Below are 20,898 nucleotides of genomic sequence, written 5' to 3'. Positions count from 1 at the left end.
GAAGGGGACATATGGGAGAGATTTTTAAAAAGTAATAAACATTTTTATTTATAATTTTGAGTTCCAATTTTTAAATCCTCCTTCCATCCCTCCCTTTCCCCCTCTGTGAGGCAGTAAGCAATCAGATATGGTTTATACATGTACAATTATGGAAAACATTACCACATTAGTCATTTTGTACAAGAACACTTGAATAAAAGAAACAAATTAAAGAAAGTGAAAAATAGCATGTTTCAGACTGTGTTCCATCAATATCAGTTCTTTCTTTGGAGGTGGATAGTATGTTGAGAGATATTGTTAAGGAAAAATCTCCAGGACTTGGCAACTGACTGGATTTGGAGGGGTGTATGGGAAAGAAAGAACGAAATTTGACTCTGAGGTTTTGAGCCTAGATAACTGCAGGATGGTAATGCCATAAATGTAATCAGAGTTCTAGAGAAAAAGGCAGGTTTAGGAAGAAAAGGTGATGAGTTCAATTTTGGACATGTTAAGTTTAAGGTACTGATGGGACATCCAGGTTGAGCTCTCTACCAGACAACTGAAACTACAAGTCTTTAGATAAAGGATGAAGTTGGAGGTAGAGATATTGATTTGGAAATTATCTGCATAGGTCTGATAACTGAAACCACAGCAATATATGAGATGACCGAGAGAATGTAGAAAGCAAAGAGAAGCGAACAAAGCTGCAGAGACGAACGAAATGAGAGACCGCACAATTTTTGATCTATCATCAGAAGCAAAGATGCATTTTTAATTCTATGCCACAGATTATGGCCCATCATGAAGGTTTCATTTTTCCACCTCTCGGGCAAATTTCTTCAATGTTTGTTTCCGAGAAGCAAATGGACTTGAATATTAAGTTCATGTATTGACCTGACTCTACTAAAAGGATATGATTTCATTTAAAAATCTATTTTAATAATGAATTCTTTCTATATTTTTCAAATATGACCTTGTTTTGGAAGTAGTTTGATGACAACATTTTTATCTGATTTTAACTGTTCACTTAAACAAATCAACAATCTTAGAGGGATTTTCAGCCTCCTTGAGGTAGGACAAGTTTTGAATCCAGTGAAATGTCCGAGTCTTTGGATAAAGAAGAATGACCTCTTGATTCTCCAAACAATTGAGATCATTTGGAAGTGGGGGATGGGGAATGAGGGGAGACCCTCATTTGAACTGGCAGCTCTCTTCTCCTCCCTTCTAGGAATCCATGTATTGTACTTACTGATTACATCATTGGCTTTGTGAGTTCTCTGATGTGGGTATTGTGATGTGAATGGTTGAGGTCATAGCCTCCTCATGATTCTTCACCTTATGTGACTGGTCCATGTCCTCTGATAAATGTTCCATAAAGGATCCCCCTGACAGCTGGGTGGGGCATCTCCCAGATTTCTTGAAGTTAAGGCGATAACAGTGGAGTAACTGGACTCTCCAGTTCACCTTTTTTCCAGTCATACATTTCTGTGATGACATTTTTAGCATCACTTCTAAAGTGTAATTCTTTACTGGTAATATGCTACAACCTGTTTCATTGCCATGGATCTCTCCACAGCCCTGAACAAAGTCACACTCTGATGCACCATTGTGGCTGCTCTTTTAAAGAGTAGGCTGGCAAAATATCAACCCTGGCAGATTCTGCCATGCTAGAAGAGCTTTGAGCATGATGCTAGAGAGAGAAAATATTTCCTCTCAGAGGACCATGCTACCTAAGTATGGATAGGTGGCAGAATACTGGATCTGGAGCCAGGAGATGTGTGTTCAAATCCTAGCACTGCTATGTACTAGCTGTGTGGCACCAAGTAAGTCACAACCTCTCTGGAACCCCAATTTTTCATCTGTCAAATAAAGAGATTGAACTATATGGCCTCTGGGCCCCCCTAATAGCCCTTTATTTATGGTCTTGCGATGAGTAGGCTAGCCACTAGGTGTTGATTTACTTGGCCAAGGCAGTACGTGAAATAAAGAAGAGCAAAGTGGCCCTAAGGTGTGTGTCATCTCCTTTTGCTCCTGCAGTAAGGCAAGGATTGGGAAAAAGCACATTAAGAATCTCAGAATTAGGGGCAGCTAGGTGGTACAGTGGATAAAGCACTGGCCCTGGATTCAGGAGGACCTGAGTTCAAATCTGGCCTCAGATGCTTGACGCTTACTAGCTGTGTGACCCTGGGCAAGTCACTTAACCCCCATTGCCCCCCCCCAAAAAAGAATCACAGAATTTGTAGCTTGGTTATAAACCTTAACTCAATAGTTGTCTAATTAAATAACTTTGAATATTATTTAATAACTGCTGGCAATAGGGACAAGACTTCATGTCTAGTGGAAAGAATGTTCAACTTGGACTCAGGGAAGATGGGTTCCAATTTTTATGTGTGTGACCATGGACAAGTCCCTTAACCTTACTAAGCTTAGTTTCCTCTTCTTAAAATGGTATCATCTAACCCACAGGTTATTTTGAAGATTAAGTAAATGAACATAGATAAAGTACTTTTCAAACCTTATGGAACAAATTAAATACCAGTTGCAATTATTATTATTTTAAATGTATAGACAAACATCAAAAAAGCATTTTATAGGGCAACATGTTTCTTTTTTTTTTTCTATTTTTGTTTGTTTGTTGGTTTGTGTGTTTTTTTTGGTGAGGCAATTGGGGTTAAGTGACTTGCCCAGGGTCACACAGCTAGTGTTAAGTGTCTGAGGCCGGATTTGAACTCAGGTCCTCCTGACTCCAGGGCCGGTGCTCTATCCACTTCACCACCTAGCTGCCCCAGGGCATATGTTTCTTACAGAATTAAAAGATTTCTTTGTAGGGGAAAAAAGGAAGAAATTTCTATACTCACGATACTTTTTCACTAAGTCATTTTTATAAGCAATATATATTAGAGTAGCAGCCAACACGTAAGTATATTTTTCATAAGAATCCCATTTTTTCAGGTCTTACCTCCTCAAAGAAATCACATCCTCCTTTAATTTAGTACAGATCTCCTTTTGCGCCCATAAGGTGCCACCTTGTATCATACTTATTTGTGTAGATGTAGGATCTCTTCTTGTTACTTTGTCAGAAAGAATGGGCATTTTTATATGGATGATAAAAAGTCAGTCAGGTACCAAAAATCTGTACGGTCATGAGTCCCTTTTCATTCTTTGAGGTTGGGGTTAGTCTATAGAAAACAGATGAACCCAGGCTTCTAAGCTAATTTTTCTAAACTAAAGGCTGTTGATTTGAATTTTACAAATGAAACTTGGAGAATTCCAAGAACAAGCAGGAAGCTTGTTGGCATCCAGGTCAGGTATATTTAGAAAAAGTGGTTGTCCTTTACACAGTAGAGCTGCTGGTGCCACCAGGAAGGAGAGTTAGAGAGTTATTTCTGTGCAAGGAAAGGTGAGCATGGTTCAGTCTTTTTACCTGTGTGGCACTGTGCTAGGCCCAGAGATAAAAAGAAAAAAATATGACAGGACCACTTCTCAAGAAGACAAAAAAAAGGAGGAAGGAAGGAAATAATCATTAAACACATTATATGCCAGGCACTGTGCCAAGTGCTTTATAAATATCATTTCACTTGATCCTATACTGGGAGGTGGGTGCTATTATTATTCCCATTTATAGATGGAGAAACTGAATAAAACAAAGGTTAAGTGACTTGCCCAGGGTCACACAGCTAGTAAGTGAGGCTCAATTTGAACTCAGGTTTTCCTGATTACAGGACTAGCACTCTATCTACTGTACAATCTAGTTCTCCTGTCAGGTATGAGGAACCATAAGAAAGTGAATTTGGCTGAATAGTAGAGTGTGAGAAGAAATGTATTGTGTAATGAGGCTGGAAAGTTAGTTTGGGGCAAGGCCAAAAGAAGTTTGGATGCCCAAATGAGTAGTTTATATCTGATTCTAGAGGTGATGGGAACTAACAGATTATAGTGGTTAGATTTGCACTTTAGAAAAAAAAAGATTTGCACTTTAGGGGAATCACTTTGGCAGGTTTGAGGGGGATAGTTTGAAGTCAGAAGAGACAAGGAATAGAGAACAATTAGGAGGCTATTGCAGTGGTCCAGGCAAGAACTTATGAGGGTCTAAACCAGAGTTGTGGCTGCAGGAGTGGAAAGAAGGGTATGGCGGTGAGAGATGTCATAAGGTTAGTAACATCTGTCTCCTTGACAATGTTTTCTGAGTACTTTGCTATTTTCTGAGGGGTGACTCTTTTAAATATATTTATTTATTAATAACATTAATTACCTTTTTTGAGTTTCAAATGATCTCTGTCCTTCCTACTCCTGCCCCATCCATTGAGACAGCAAGGAATATGATTTCATTTATACATATGAAGTCATACAAAACATATTTCCCTATTGGCCATGCTGCAACCCCCCAAAAACGCAACTCCAAAAGCAAGAAACATAAAGAAAGTTTAAAAAACTATGCTTCAATATGTACTCAAAGTTTATCAGGCCTCTCCCTGGAGTTGGATAACATTTTTCATCATGGGTCCTTTGTCCTGGATCATTGTATTGATCAGAGTATCTAAGTCTCTCATAGTTGATCATCATTACAATATTGCTGCTACTGTGTACAATGGTCTCTTGGTTCTGCTCATATCACTTTGCATCAGTTCATACAAGTCTTCCTAGGTTTTTCTGAAACTATACTGCTTGTCATTTCTAATAGCACAATCATACTCCATCCCAATCATATATTAGGTGTGCCTCCTGCCAAACGTTGTAAGACTGGTAGTCAGAGTACACCTTTTAGTGCCTTGCATACAGTAGGCGCCTAATAAATATTTGTTCAATTGAATTCAAACACTTCCTTTTTTTTTGGTGGGGCAATGAGGGTTAAATGACTTACCCAGGGTCACACAGCTAGTAAGTATCAAGTGTCTGAGGCTGCATTTGAACTCAGGTCCTCCTGAATCCAGGGCCGGTGCTTTATCCACTGCACCACCTAGCTGCTCCCAAACATTTCCTTTTCTATAATAGTAGATGATAATTGAGTAGAGGAGAGATACATTGCTAGGAAGGCTTTGTAAAATAGATTTTGACATATGAATGGCTTCACAAGCCAAACAAAATATCTCCAAATGCACAGAAATAAGAAGAGCTGAATTATTCAGTAAGCTCAAGTGTTCTAAGAGGTAAAGCTGGGAGCACATCAAAGGTAGGACCATTTAAGGACTGGTCAGAGGAGACAGCCCAGGAAAGATTTCTCTGGAACTTGGCATTGTTTTTAAAGACAGCATCACTGGTGGACTGGGGAAAAGGCAGAAATCAGAGGTAGGAAAGCTTTTCTCTGGAATTCCCTGGGCCTTACAGGCAATTGCTACAAAATAATACACTGGGAGCACAGGCTGAATGTCTTGGTAATGAGAAAATCAGATGATTAAAAAAGAACGAAGCAATTGAAAGCCTTTTAAAAGATCCCAAAGACTAGAATATTGGTATAGAGAAGATACAGTTGTGAAATATAGGGAAAATGTGGACAAACAGATACAGAAGAGTCATGGAGGCTGGTATAATCATTGGAGCTACCACACAATGATAGCGAATCCAGGTGGTCTAAGTAATTTCTGGAATACTTCTCTAAAGAAGCATCACTTTAAATGGTTTTTTGTTTTGTTTTGTTTTGGCAGGGCAATGGGGGTTAAGTGACTTGCCCAGGGTCACATAGTAAGTGTCAAGTGTCTGAGGCTGGATTTGAACTCAGGTCCTCCTGAGTCCAGGGCTGGTGTTTTATCCACTACACCACCTAGCTGCCCCTTTAAATGGTTTTAAAAATAATTTTTGCAGGGCAATGAGGGTTAAGTGACTTGCCCAGGGTCACACAGCTAGTAAGTGTCAAGTGTGTGAGGCTGGATTTGAACTCAGGTCCTCCCAAATCCAGGGCCGGTGCTTTATCCACTGTGCCACCTAGCTGCCCTGAAGCATCACTTTAGATGAGGGGTTTTGTGCCAGTTTGTATTTTGCCAGTCTGGTGAAGCCTATGGACACCTCAGAGAATGCTTTTAAATATATAAAATAAGATACATGGGATGATAAAGGAAAAAAATTAGTGAAAATAGAGATCCAACTTTTTTCCTATACAAGTTCATAGATCCTCTGAAATCTACACATTAACTCTATCTTTGGATCCCAAAGTAAGAACTCTTGCGTTTGGTTAACCAAATAATGGATTGAATTAGCAAAGTTTTATCATATACACTTAATAGCACAAAAGACTGTTGGAATGCTGGAATTCTTTCCTCAACCAAATCAGAAAATGAGAGTATAATTTTTGAATAGCACAGTAAAAAGGTCACTTTACATTTGATTAAAAGCTTTTTTTCTTCTTTTTCTCAATCAGCTTCAGAAAACATCAAATCAAACAAAAGTCAGGCAAAACCATTCCTCAGTGAAGGAAACCAACTCTCTGGGGTTCTTAACATCCTCAACAGCCTTATGAATTTTACATTTCTCTCTCCCTGTGAATTCAATCCCATGTCATATTTGCATCTCTCTAAAGCCCAGTCTATATGAGTATAATGACTAATTTCTGTCTTAATTTTCTGTCATTTGGGCCACGATAGTGATTGATATGGGTTATTTCAATGTTAATTCATCTACAAAGGTCAGAGCTGTATCTATTGCTCAAGAAGCCCCTGAAGGCTTCTAGGGGGCTCTGGGGCTGAAAGGACCCCACGAAATCTGCCCAACAAGTCTGTGGCACTGATCTTGTGACAGTTAACGAGTTCAATTAGTTCCAAAAGGAATATTTACAGAATGGTAGTAGGAGCCTCTAAGAGCAAAATCCTTATATACAGTATCCACTTCATTTAAACCTATAAGAGGTATCCATTTGCTGAGAACCTCTTTCTTTCTTTCTTTCTTTCTTTCTTTCTTTCTTTCTTTCTTTCTTTCTTTCTTTCTTTCTTTCTTTCTTTCTTTCTTTCTTTCTTTCTTTCTTTCTTTCTTTCTTTCTTTTTCTTTCTTTCTTTTCTTCCTTCCTTCCTGCCCCCCCCTCCTCTCTCCCTCCCTCCCTCCCTCCCTTCATAACATATATAGGTCATCTTTCCTAAAGTATATTTCACTTAGCCTGCTCTCCCCATGAGGCTTATATCTTCACTTCCTTTTGGGGATAATCAAGTGGGACATTTAGATTTTTGCTATTGCCTACATGTTAAAAGGATCAGAGAATGTCCAGAATTGAAAGAGACTTCAGAGGGAATTTAGCTCAATTTGTACCTAACAACATTCCCCTACAAATGGTCATACCAGTACAATCTTAACTTGAGGGCTTTAAGTGATGGGAACTCATTACTACTGCCTTAGGCACTTCTAGATAGCTCTAACTTCTACAGAATTTTAGAAGAGATCTTAAATGAAGAAACTAATGCTCAAAAAGAGTTAAGCATCACACTTAAATGGCACACAGCCAATAGATGACAGAAGTAGGACTCCAACCTATATCTCTGGTCTGTGATATCAATATTTTTGTCTTATTGTTTCCTTCCCAACTTGCTATAATCCTTGTATTCCTACCACTCTACTGAAATGATTCTCTTGAATTTCTTTAACTTCTAGTTAATTCCTTTCCTTTATCTTTGCTTAACCTCTTGACAATATTTTACACCATTGACTACTCTCTACTTCTTGAATAGCTTCTTCCTTGATCTCTCTGGCAGTGTACCACCCTGGTTCATTCCCTACCTCCACAATTATAATTTGTTTTTCATTTCTTACTTCTTCGTAACTTTAAGTGGGATTTCTAAAGGTTTTGTTTTTTATTTTTCTCCTCTTCTCCTATTTTCTTTTTCTTTCTTTTTTTTTTTAGTGAGGCAATTGGGGTTAAGTAATTTGCCCAGGGTCACACAGCTAGTAAGTGTTAAGTGTCTGAGGCCGAATTTGAACTCAGGTCCTCCTGACTCCAGGGCCGGTGCTCTATCCACTGTGCCACCTAGCTGCCCCTCCTATTTTCTAAAGAAGAAAATTCCTTCTTAGAGCTTCAACATTAGTTTTGTGCACAAACTCTCCAAAGAACCCTCTGTCCCTCACCTCCTCCATTTGTTCTGGTGATATATTTCCATTTGCTGACATAGCATCTCTTCTTTGACTCAATATGTTACCAAATCATACTCATCATCTACTCTGCCAAACTGGCTCCTCTCTGTCACAATTTCACCATTATGTCAGGACAGAAACCTTGGAGTTATCTTTGAGTCTTCATTTTCCTTCATCTTCTCTAGCTTATTTGTCACCAAGTCCTCTCTGTACTCCTTAGATCACTTTGTTTGGGCCCTAAATACCTTATGCTAGTATAGCTTGGAGTATAGCTGCCAGCCAGAGAACGAGTCCACTGGCACATTAGCATCCGGCTTTTACACGACCTCACCTATAAATCCTTAGAATGTTTCTATATTCCCTTCCAAGTAAAGGTTCTTATAAGTCAACAGGTACATTAGCAGACTTGGTGCTGGAGTGGATAGGGTTAGGATCAGTCAAGGGGAAATGATTTAGGAACAGTCTAGTTGTGTGAGGCTTTTCAAGAAGGAAAAAGCACATAAAAAGACAAAATGGTCATTTGGAGGTTGCTGACTTGTAGCCCTATGGATACTTTCTAAATTAAGACTTTAATACCAAGGCTGCCTCCTTTCAACATGAACAGCCTCAGAGGCAATCAATGAATATATATGTCAGCAAGGGTGGGAATCCTTGCCAAAACAGAGAAAATAGCAGTATGGAAGTGGGATGAGGTGGGATCTTGGAAGAGGAACCAGTGTCCAATTCATATTGTCAATGGAGCCAAAGGCTCAAGTTGCTTTTGCTATGACACTGGCCAATTTGAGTGCCCAGATTACTAAGTTATCCAAACTGCCTAGGCATTGATCCTCTGGAAAGTTTGGCCATGCATGGATCAATCCTGGAGGATGAGGAACACCTATTACCTCCTAATAGGAATGAGTTATGCATGGAGGGACTGAGCTTTGACTTTTATGATTATGTGTATAGACCAGGGATTCTTAATCTGGGACCCATGGATAGATTTTGGGGCCTCTATGAACTTGGATGGGAAAAACTACATCTTTATTTTCACTAACCTTTGGTTTCCTTTTTGTAATCCTATGTATATTATTTTACACTTTAAAAACACACACATTATTCTGAGAAGAGTTCATAGACTTTGCCAGAGAAAGGGGACCATGATACAAAGAAAAGTAAAGAGCCTCTACTGTAGACCAAAGGAGGGAGTTGCTGCTAGTTGATCTGGGAAAAAGCCAAGGGCCCCTTTGCCACACAGGCCACTTAATGTATTGACATTTCTCTTCTGATGATCATGATTAAAGAGTTATGTAGAGGTGCAGCTAGGTGGCACAGTGGATAAAGCACTGGCCCTGGAGTCAGGAGTACCTGAGTTCAAGTCCGGCCTCAGACACTTAACACTAGCTGTGTGACCCTGGGCAAGTCACTTAACCCCAATTGCCTCACTAAAAAAAAAAAAAGAGTTATGTAGAGTTATGTAATGCTTGTGTTAAAGAATGTCACTGAAATACCCCAGGGAGGGTTTCCTCTTGCAAATGTTCTTAAAATACCATTTTCATGGTTTCTACTGCTCAGAAACTTAGAATCATTCTGCTCCCCTATTCCATCAAGTCTAAACTCTCATGCCTCACCCATAATCTAGGTTTCTTATTTAAATTTATCTCCCACTTTGATTTTCGGAAACTGCTTAAGAATACCTCTTGAGGGCAAGGTGCCTTGGAAGGAACAAAATCAATTAAGCATGGTACTTGCCCTCAAGGAGACAAAAGTCACTAAGAACCATGGTTCTAGTTCTATAATATGTGGACATATGAGACGTGGCTTACATTTACATCCAACTGTATGCACTTCAGGAGGTTGATCATTTTTGTTGCATGTAGGTTTGTGTAGGTTTTTATGTATTTATGGCAAAGATTCTAATATGTCTCTTCCTTGGTACGATGATCTTACAAAATATAACAAAAAGGCACAAAGATCTTTACCATCTTTTTTTTAAAGCATGAGACAAATATAAATCTAACTTGTCAAAGTATATTTGACCATTTCTACTAGTGGCAAAAAGAGGCCTCAGGCAAATATTTAATATTTCAGTTCACAGATCAAGGTAGGGTTTAATCAAAACTCAAAGAATGATTTATGAATATTTCCTTTTACACATGTATTGATAAAAATCACTGCCTCTGTTCATTTTCTAACACCATAGTAGGGACTTCAAAATGGAGAAGGGTCTAGTTTTCTTGTTAATTTGCTTCCCCATTGCTTACTCTGGTTCCTCAGGAGGAAAGGAACATTGATAGTCTATTCATGACAACGTTTTCTTTGAGATGCAGTCATTTAAACAATTCCTCTGATAAGCCATATACAAAAAGGAAATAAATTTTACTTTGTAAATATTAGTTATGCCCTATGTGATACTCTTGTAAACCTCTGGGATTTCTGAAGATTGCTTTTGGAAAGTGATGCAAGACTGAGTTAACATCCATCTGTAATAGAAGCTTAAAGCTCTATGGTGACAGAAATCTAAGGAGTTACCTTGAGATACCATTTATTTAAGATATAGTGGATGGTACCAAGAATATTGTAAAGAAAGAATATTGAGCTGTCATGATAATATTGGGAAACTAAAATTGTGTTTCTGGAAGCAAAATTTTCAATGTCACCAATACAAAAGAGGAGCATGCATTTAATTAACTAGCCTACTTTTTTCTATTTAGATAGAAAGGTTATGGGATTATTATTGAGACATCTTCAAATGATTTTAAATGTATCTAGAACTTCTAAAAATATGTGATAATTTTCTGCTTTTTAAATTGTTTTTGGTTAAATAGCATAGGACATAGTTTGAAACTCCACTAAATCTAATCATTGTATCACAAAGAAACCTTCATGTTTATCAACAGTCAATTAATATGTACACCAAGTATCACCATTTTGTTTTAGCTCTCCCCAAGTAGGTGGCATAAATACAACTACTATCATGTTGGGGAGATGAAAGCTTATATTTGAAGATACTAGGGACTTCTGCTTCATTAAGTCCTACAAAGCTATAGAGGCTTTGAGAATGGGTCAGGCTGGGCATCTCTCTTCTATGGATCATGTTACTTCAGTGTGAAAAGGCTTATTACCAGAAGTAAGGCTGTCAGGTGATGATTTTTTATTTTTGGTCTCACTAACTCATGAAATATACTAAAGTGAAGAAGCTGTGATCTGTGGTGGTGCAGGGAACAAAACACAGATGAGCCCTTTTGAAACCCTGAAGTAATTGCAATATATTATGTCAGAAAATAAAAAAAAACAAATTAGGAGATAAAACTACATGGCATATTTCGTGGGACATTTTTGGTCAATTTGGCAAGTCAGTTACAGAATAGAGATGATGAGGACAAGGGTCATAAGTTAAATTTCCATACGGGTCAGTTAGCTTACTTTGATCTATGGCCACAAACTGAATTTAAAAATCTTAGATGATTATTATGTATACATTTACAGTTGGTCACAACAGAAACTGGGGGAAGAATGCCAATCTATTCTCATAAATGGAAAAACAACTCAAGGCATATTCCCTACAGAATCTTTTGCATCATGTCCCACCATACAGGAGAGATAGAATGTTATTTTTACTTGGATAAGAATGAAAGTGTAGGAGGTATTATGAAATATTCAAGATACCATTTTATGCTGTGATATTAGCACTTAGAGGCTTCATTTCCATGTACATTAAACATGATGGCCATAAATCAAATAACTTTCTTCAGTTTTTTAGGAAGTAAAATCAAAGGAAACACCCTTTCAATATTAAAGGTCTCCAATCAATTAATCAAGATATTGACCTTCAATATGTGTTCCAATAAGAGGATGCTATTTTCTCCTAACAATCTATGTGGGTTTCACAAAGTACCCTTATTTGTAGCAAAAATCAATCCATACCAGACACAATCCTTACCTGATCTGCTTGCCCTCTCGCATGTCATACAAGGAAAAAAAGACATCTGTATCTTCTCCAATTGTATTGTAGGTGAAACTCTTTAGACTGAGGAAAAAATGATGTGGCACTGGTATCCGGCAGGCTTCTCCATGACGTGGACGAATGGTATCCACCTATGTGGAAGGATGCAGTGATATTTGACATATTTTAATGACACGTTACTCAACTAATTAATTAATAAATATTTATTAAGAGCTTACTCTGTGCCAGGTATGGTGTATAAATGTTGAGGATACAAGAAAAAAAAAAAAGGAAAACAGTCCCTAAACTCAAGGATCTTACATTTGAATGGGGGAGATGACATGTACATAAATTGGTAGATAGAAGTTTGTTGTTGTTGTTATTGTTTTTCACCCTTTGTTCTTGAAGAGGATCAATGATATCAGAAGGTGATGTTAAAGGGGAAAGCACTGGCATCTAGGGAGCCTGGAAAAAGCCTCCTGAAAAAGGTAGAATTTTCACTAAATCTTGAACAGAGCAAAGGATTCTCAGAAGCACAGATGGGAAAGGAGAATGTTCTAGGCATGGAGGGATAGTGAGTCCAAAAACACAGCGACAGTTATATTCAAGGAAATTGAAGTTATATGTAAGGAAAGGCAAGCAGTCCAATATGGTTGATCCAGAGAATTTGTGGAGGTGAGTAACGTGTAAGAAGAGTGGAAAGGTAGGGAGGGGCCAGATTGTAAAGGAGCTGTAAATGCCAAACAAAGAAGTGTCTAGTTGATTCTAAAAGTAAGAGGGAACCTCATGAATTTATTAAATTGGTGGTGGGAGAGTAAAATAGACTTGTGTGCTTTGGGAAAACCATTTGGGCAGCTGTGTAAAGAATGGATTGGAGTGGAGAAAGACTTGAGGGAGTGATGAATTAGAGGGCTAATGGAGTTGTTGAGGGAAGATGTGATGCAGGTTTGAATGAGGAATAGTGGTCATGTAAATGGACAGACGTGGACATATATAAGAGATGTCACAGAGAAAGAAATGGCAAGGTTTGACAAATGACTGGCTAAGTGGGACAATTGAGAATGAACTGCTGAGGATGACAATGAGAATGTGAACCTGGGTATCAATGCCTCATTAAAGAGAGTCCAAGGTGATTTACATTCATTAATATCTCTTGAATTAATTGTTGCAGAGAAATATTTTCAACTTTTAATAAAATTCTCATATGCTTTTCACTTCTCTTCTCCTCACTGTTGATGTGTGTGTGTGTGTGTGTGTGTGTGTGCATGTGTATTAACTGGTATAAAGTCAATTTCTTTATGCCTGAAGGAGCCAAGAGGATAGAATGCTAGTGTTAGAGATAGATAGGATTTCAGGAGAGACTGGAACTTAAGTCTCTTGGTCACAGACTGGATATTTGATTAGCTTTCTTTTGAACAAGAAGATCTCTGATAAACTAGAGAAAAATCTCATTTTCATTTATATATCTATAGTCAGTATATCAAAACTTGCTCAGAAAGTATCAGTCCTTACAGAAGACTGTGCAAACATACTCTGAGAATACTCTGTGCTGAGATAGGTTAGCAAAAGTTAACTAAAATAACCCCTTTGGAATAAGCCTTATGTTTTTACAGTTCTTTAGGCTTTTCAAAGACTTTTATATATATTATCTCGCTTGAGATAATACTAAATGAAGCTATAATAACATCTCTGACAATGAGACTCTTTTTAATAAAGGGGCATGCAGATTAAAGGATTTGTTATTGCTAAAAATATGGCTACATTCATTTCAGTTTCATTTAAAGCACAGGCAAAAAGACACTGACTGTTAGCTATGAGGGGATAAATAATACTGATTAGGGTCTGCATCAAGGTGGTAATGAAACCAACTAGTATTATCATCTAAGAATATAATACAAAGAATGGGAAGGTCAAAAGGTCAAAAAGAAGAAGCCTAGAAATAAAAAAGAGCAAAGAAGCACAATAGCAATGAAAACAATTGAAAATATAAAATAAGAGTCACTGGGTTGCTGTTGGCAACTGGATATTTCAGGCTGATGAGAATGTGGGGACTATTGCTCCAGAACCAGGTTCTAGATTTTTTGTCAGTGCCATGAACAGCTGGTGATGTTGGGAGCATTTATTGAGGGTGTTGGCGCCTGCACATTCTGGTTATGTTGTGTGTATAATGAAGCTATCGGACCGGCAGGCAGGGAGCTAGAAACCAAGAGGTTGGTTCAAGGTTGGTGGTGCTTTGCTACTGGCTCCTCTCAGAAGAAGAATTTCTGGGGATCAATTTATAGAATAGATAGTAAACAACCCCAAATTCTGCGGATCCAGATCACACCCCTCCCTAGCATCATGGTTGATTGCATGTCATACTTTGTGTAAAGTATTGGATTACCTTTTTCTTTTTTTTTTTTTAACTCTCACCCTATTCCCATCAAGTAGGTAAGACCAGTTGTTATTAGTTCCATGTTACAAATGGAGACATGGATGGCTAAGGACGGCATAGAGTTTGCTCCAGCATGCACTGTGAATTTGTAGTCTTAACTGGGAGAACGTATTAAAGAACCATTCCCCTGAGGCTGCTTTTGGATAGCTAATTTCAAGGTTAGGTTGGAAATGAAATTATGAAGCTATTATATATTCATAAAAGGGTGACCTTACCATCCTCTGACTACCTGAGGAGTTCCCAGTTCTATGAGGAGAAAGGGATAGCTTTTGCAGAGTGAGTGCTATGCTGCCAAGAGATTATGTGCTGTTGTTAAGTAACTGCCAAGTGGCTGCCCTGCCCACGAGGGCTTGAAGTTTTGGGCAGGGAACCTAATCCTTGAGAGTGCTGACATACTCAAAGGTCAGTTGATTTATGGGTCATGGTCCTAAGATGAAAGGTGACTTCAAACAAGAAGCCAAACATTTCTCAAGGCATTCTCATATCTTAAAAGAAAGCAGCCAACTGGAAATGATAAGGAGTATTTTTTTTTAAAGTCAGCTTACCTGAGATGTACTTTGCTGTACACTGTGCCGGCTAGATAAGTGCTAGGGAAAGAAAAGAGAGCAATCCTTCAGTCAATTAGCAGTTGTTTATTTTCTGAGTAACAAATCCCTCCCCACCACAGTGTGATATATAGGTTCCATGGGGCTTTAATTTTTACTTAAGAAGAATTCTTTCTATAATACTTATATTACAAACCACTTGCCATTGTGGGCTAAATATATGGATAAGCCATATTTCCCCTCCTCTCTACAACTGCCACCTCTGATACATCTGAAAAAGACCTTTATCAGGTATACATAATTATATCTAGACACACAAACACACATTCTCCCCAACCTCCACCCAACCCCTCTTCATGGAGGTTTCATTTAGGGATAGACAGGACTCAGTAACCCAAATCAGCTTCATATTTGAATTTTCTCCTAATTTCCTAATTAGCTCCAACCTGAATACATCTTGCATTCTCCTGCCTTGGCTATTTTCCTCCTATGGAATAGACATCTTCCTTCTTTCTGCCTGTGGAACTTCTACGTACCATTCAAAGTTCTGCTAGAGAGTGAGCTGTACTATGAGGCTGGGCGTCACATCTTGAATAAACTGTGTCTATCCTAAGAGTCTAGTACAGTAGGACCTTAAAGTACGCATTAAGTTGAATTTGGAAATCTCTCCTCCTCTGTGGAGCTTTTCCTAAAATCACATGCCTGACACATAGGAAGTTCTTGATAATTGATGGCCGAATTTAATTGATCCTAGCAGTTGTTGATTCCAAAGCTCAGTTGTCCTGACTTTAATCTGATAACACAAGGAGCCTAAGAGGTCATCTAATTCATCTCTCTAAAACTAATTGCCATCTTACTATCTTCATTGAACAATTTTGGTGTTGACATTTAATAATGTTATTCTTTCTGCTAATAATCAGACAAGCATTTACTGTGACCCAAAGAAATGATTAATACGTTTTAGGTATTACTACTGTACTACAGTCACAAGTTGAGGGTGGGGTGGAGGGCAGAACATATTCAGACAGAAAATTTTTAAAAACCCTGGTTATCAGTAAATCAACAAGGATTTATTAAGTACCTATTATATTCCAGGCACTGAAAATAAAAATACAAAAGCAAGACAACCCCAACACTCAAGGAGTTAAGATTTTAATAGGTATCAAAACCAACTCAAGTGGACGCTACTAGTCCATGAACTATATAACTTGATTATCTTGATTAGCTGGGGTTATAGAAGAATAATTTCCAATATACTGGAGTCACTTCTAATGTCTACTCTGATCTGGCATCAAGAAAGCAAGAGAGCTGTTATAAGTATTTTTGAACATATAGGCACTTTTCCTCTTTCTTTAATCTCTTTGGGGGTATATGCTCAGTAAGTGGTATTGCTGGGTCAAACAGTATGAACAGTTTGGTAACTTTTTGGGCATGGTTCCAAATCACTTTCCAGAAATACTGAAGTAATTCACAGTTCCATAAGTGAATTAATATACTTGTTTCCCTTCAGCCCCTCCAACATTAGTCATCTTTTATAAGTTTTGCCAATCTGATGGGTGTGAAATGAAACCTTAGAGTTGCTTTGATTTTCATTCATCTAATTAGTGGTCTAGAGTATTTTTTCCATTTGGCTTTAGATATCTTGGATTTCTTTCTTTGAGAACTGCCTGTTCATATCCTTTGACCATTTATCAATTGGGAAATGACTTTTATTTCATTATATCTTAATCAGTTCCCTAGAAAAACTCTCTGCAAATATTTTTTCCCCTTCAGTGAATTATTTCCCCTTCTAATCTTTGCTGAATTGGATTGGTTTATGTAAAAACTTTTACATTTTATGTAATAAAAATTGTTTACTTTAACTTCTGTCATCCTCTTTAACCCCCATTTGGTCATGAATGCTTCCTTTATCCATGGTTTCAAAAATAATTTTCTTCTTTGCTTCTCTAACTTGTTTATGATCTGACCTTTTATAAACAAGTAGTACAGCCATCTGGAGCTTATTTTTGCTATTCCTATTTTTTTTTCTCTTTCATCTAAAGCATGACAGTTTTTTTCAGCCTCCCAGAGTCTCTCTCTACTACCATTATTCAGTAACCTCTCTTCCTTTTGAGGTTCACACAATTCATATTTCTCATCCAATCTGTATTTATTCACCAGTTGATTCTGGTAGCTGTTTTCTTCCTACCTTCAGGAAACTCTCCTTCCTTTTTCAATGAGTTCAGTGCCTGGCTCATAGCCTTTCTTCACCAACTTATACTTATACTTGCCTTATACTAGGCAACTATAACATACACATTTATAGTCTCCTCAAACACCTGTACTTCCCAGTTCCTCACTTCAGCTACTATACAGCTGGCCACACCCTGGATCTTGCCATCACCTACAAGTATTCCATTTCATGTCCATGAACTCTGATAGTCCTTTATTTAATAAAATCCTCTGTTTTGCTCTTAAAGACCTTCATAATTTGACCCTTCTAACCTTTCTAATCTTCTTACACCTTACTCCCTTTCATGTGCCCTATGATCCAAAGACACTGGCTTCCTTGATGTTCCCATGCAAGACATTGTTATCTTTTGACTTCTTACATTTTCACAGGCTGTCCCCCATTCCTGCCTTCCTTTGAGTCTCAACTAAAAAATCCCACCTTCTGTGAGAAGTCTCTTCTCTTAATACTATTGCCTTCCTGTTATGATTATCTATAATTTTTCTGGTATATAGCTTATTTGTACTTAGTTGTATGTAGATTGTCTCTGCAATGGGATTATAAATGTCTTGAGGGCAGGGACTGTTGTGCCTTTCCTTGTACCCTCAGTGCTTAGCAAGGTGTCTTAAATATGGTAGGTGCCTAATAAATGCTTTTTAACTTTCTTTGTTTGTTGCCTTGGAAAAGAATGATGGCAAGGAGAACTATAGCTATTGCTCAAAGACAGTGGATAAAAGATAAGAGACAATGGAAAGCTGGAATCACAGGGGGAATAGAATGGCTGAAAGTGTACCACAGTAAACTTAACTCTTTATCTGCATATGCAGTAAGAGGCTACCTGAGAAATAGGAGGTCTAAGAGCAGTAAGCTTTTTGGATTAGCATGGAGGTATGTTATGGGGAGGTTTTAGGTGGGCTTTCCATGAATGCGCCATTGGAAATTAAGGATTGTAAACTTTTTTCTGCTTTTCTTTTTGTCTTGAAATTTTTACTGATGTCTTATGTTTTTAAATCATAGTAATTTCTGGGAGCCCTTTCCCTTTATCCAGATTGAACCTTCTCTTATGACAAAGAAAAATAATTTAGAAAAAAACAGCTAATATAATAACTTCAGCTGACAATGTAAAAAGTATTCTGACTGAACAATTCATGCAAAATCTATTAAATTGTGTGTGATCATATCTCCTAACTCTCTTGATCTCCATTTTTATCCTGTCACACAGAAGTATGGTCAGGTCCTTAATCTGACCTTATTCTCTAATATAAAGAGAATTAAAGATGGAAGAGACCTTGGTAGTCATTTAGTCCAATCTATCATCATTTTACAGCTGAGGAAACTGAGGCCCAGGGAGGTAAAGTGATTTGCCCAAGGTCACAGTGGTAGAAAGTAGCTGAGGTAGGATTTGAACCCACGTTCTTTGATTCCAAAAACAGGGATCCTTATTAGATGTACCTCAATGATACTTGCATTTTTTTAAAAGGTGAGAGAAGCTATGAAGGGAACTAGGCTACATTATGACCAATAATGTAGAACTGGCAGGTTTCATCTTTTTGATTGATGAAGAGGGTAAAATATAAAATAATACCCACTAGACTTGAGGACAATAATTGAGAGCATTTGGGAAAATAATAGGTAAAATCCCATTGTCTAAAGTTTTATAGGGAAAGTTGGTACTTAAGGAGAATTCTAATGACATAAATGGAAATAATTCTAATGAAGAAGAAGAGGAGGAACTGTCTGAAAAGGCAGATGCAGATGCCTAGGAAACTCATCAACCAGAATATGTTTAAAAGTTGTATAAAGGATCCAGGACAGGTGACTGAGGATGAATACAGTCACACAATAAGAACCTATGATAGTGGTGTTAGGATTGCTAACAGAATGAGTTGAGGCTGGAGATGAGTACAACAAAAAGGGCTTAATAATTATGTCTGGAGAAAGAGGAAGATCAAAGAAGGAAATGTACCAGTTCTAAGGGTAGATGGGAAGATTATAAGAGGGAGAAACCAGAGGAGCTAAGTGGTCCTGTATTGTGTCACTTCTTTTCTCTCCTGGGCCATCAACAATTTTATGACTAAAAAGTCCAGGCTCTTTGCTCGGTCTTAATTATAGGTGGCTTCTCTGTAGCTTTTGTCATTTCAACCATGCTCTCCCTCCTGGACATCCTTTGCTCCCTTGGTTTCTGTAACATGGTTTCTCTTGGTTATCTTCCCATTTGTATAACTATTTCTTCTCAGCCTCATATTCTGGATCATCTTAATTTTCCTACCCATTAAGTATGGGAATCCTTTAAAGATCTGTCCAGAGCTCTCTTCTTTCTCCATTGTTTTCCTTTGTGACCAGATCAGCTCCCATGGGTACAATGATCATCTCTATGCAGATGACTCTCCAAATCATATCTAGCTCTGATCTCTCTTCTGAACTCTTGTTCTGCATTACCGATTGCTAGGCTGTTCTACGTGGATAACGATCTCAAATCCAACTTATTAAAAATAGAACTTTTATTTTCTTCCATACCTATCCTTATACCAAGTATCATTATTTTTGTTGAGGGCACAAGCATCCTTTTAGTCACTAAATTTTACAGCCTTGAAATTATCTTTTTTGGAGGTGGGGCAATGAGGGTTAAGTGACTTGTCCACAGTCACATAGCTAGTAAGTGTCAAGTGTCTGAGGTCGGATTTGAACTCAGGTCCTCCTGAATCCAGGGCTGGTGCTTTATCCACTGTGCCACCTAGCTGCCCCCTTGGAGTTATTCTTAACTCTTCCCTGCTCTTCTCCCCATATTTGATAAATTTCCAAGTCTTGTCTGTTCTACCTGCAAAACATCGCTCTCCTTATTCCCCTTCTCTTATGTATTCTTTTTTTTTGTAGGGCAATGAGGGTTAAGTGCCTTGCCCAGGGTCACACAGCTAGTAAGTGTCAAATGTCTGAGGCTGGATTTGAACTCGGGTCCTCCTGAATCCAGGGCCAGTGATTTATCCACTGTGCCACCCAGTTGCCCTGACTTACTCATTTTCTACCTCAGTCCAGGCCCACATTACCTGTCACCTAGACACTATAATAGTTTTTTTTGTTTGTTTGTTTTTGTTTTTTTTTTGTGGGGCAGTGGGGGCTAAGTGACTTGCCCAGGTTCACACAGCTGGTAAGTGTCAAGTGTCTGAGGCCGGATTTGAACTCAGGAACTCCTGAATCCAGGGCCGGTGCTTTATCCACTGCGCCACCTAGCCGCCCCCTATGATGACTATAATAGTTTTCCAACTGCTCTTCTCATTTATAGCCTTTCCCTGTTTCCAATACTTCTTCCAGAGAGCTGCCAAATAAGTATTCCTAAAACACAGATCTGACAAATTCATTCTCTTACCCCCAAATTTCAATGTTTACTCATTGCTTTTATAATAAAATACAGAAAATCTTAATCCTCCACAATCTGCCTCTTGCCTGCTTACAATTTTGGTCTTATTTCTCTGTTTCAATCATACTATATATGTGACATTTTGTTTCCAGGCCTCCAGGCCTTTGCCCAAGTGGTTCCCTAGGTCTCAAGTGCCCTCAATCAGCACCTCTAGAATGCCTTAGAATAATATATCTTCCCTTAGACTTAATTTTTTAAAAAAGTGAGGCAATTGGGGTTAAGTGACTTGCCTAGGGTCACACAGCTAGTATGTGTTAAGTGTCTGAGGTCATATTTGAACTCAGGTCCTCCTGACTCCAGGGCTGGTGCTCTATCCACTGTGCCACCTAGCTGCCCCCTTCCCTTAGA

At 38.2% G+C, this 20,898-nt stretch overlaps 1 protein-coding gene across 5 annotated transcripts in view; it reads right to left on the bottom strand.

The window, feature by feature from the left end:
* The window catches only part of DOCK3 (dedicator of cytokinesis 3), a 529,377-nt gene that overhangs the window by 192,743 nt on the left and 315,736 nt on the right, over window positions 1-20,898 (bottom strand). For all 5 annotated transcript variants that reach the window (XM_043985259.1, XM_043985293.1, XM_043985275.1 and 2 more), the window contains exons 8-9: window positions 14,927-14,968; window positions 11,945-12,099 (exon numbers count right to left, since the gene is read on the bottom strand). In XM_043985259.1, the coding sequence (XP_043841194.1) occupies window positions 11,945-12,099; window positions 14,927-14,968 (197 nt within the window). The remainder of the gene's footprint in view (window positions 1-11,944; window positions 12,100-14,926; window positions 14,969-20,898) is intronic.

This window comes from Dromiciops gliroides, chromosome 1, assembly GCF_019393635.1.
Source record: "Dromiciops gliroides isolate mDroGli1 chromosome 1, mDroGli1.pri, whole genome shotgun sequence".
Lineage (NCBI taxonomy): Eukaryota > Metazoa > Chordata > Mammalia > Microbiotheria > Microbiotheriidae > Dromiciops > Dromiciops gliroides.
The sequence above is the reverse complement of the archived record's forward strand: the minus strand, read 5'-3'. Positions and strand labels throughout refer to the sequence as shown.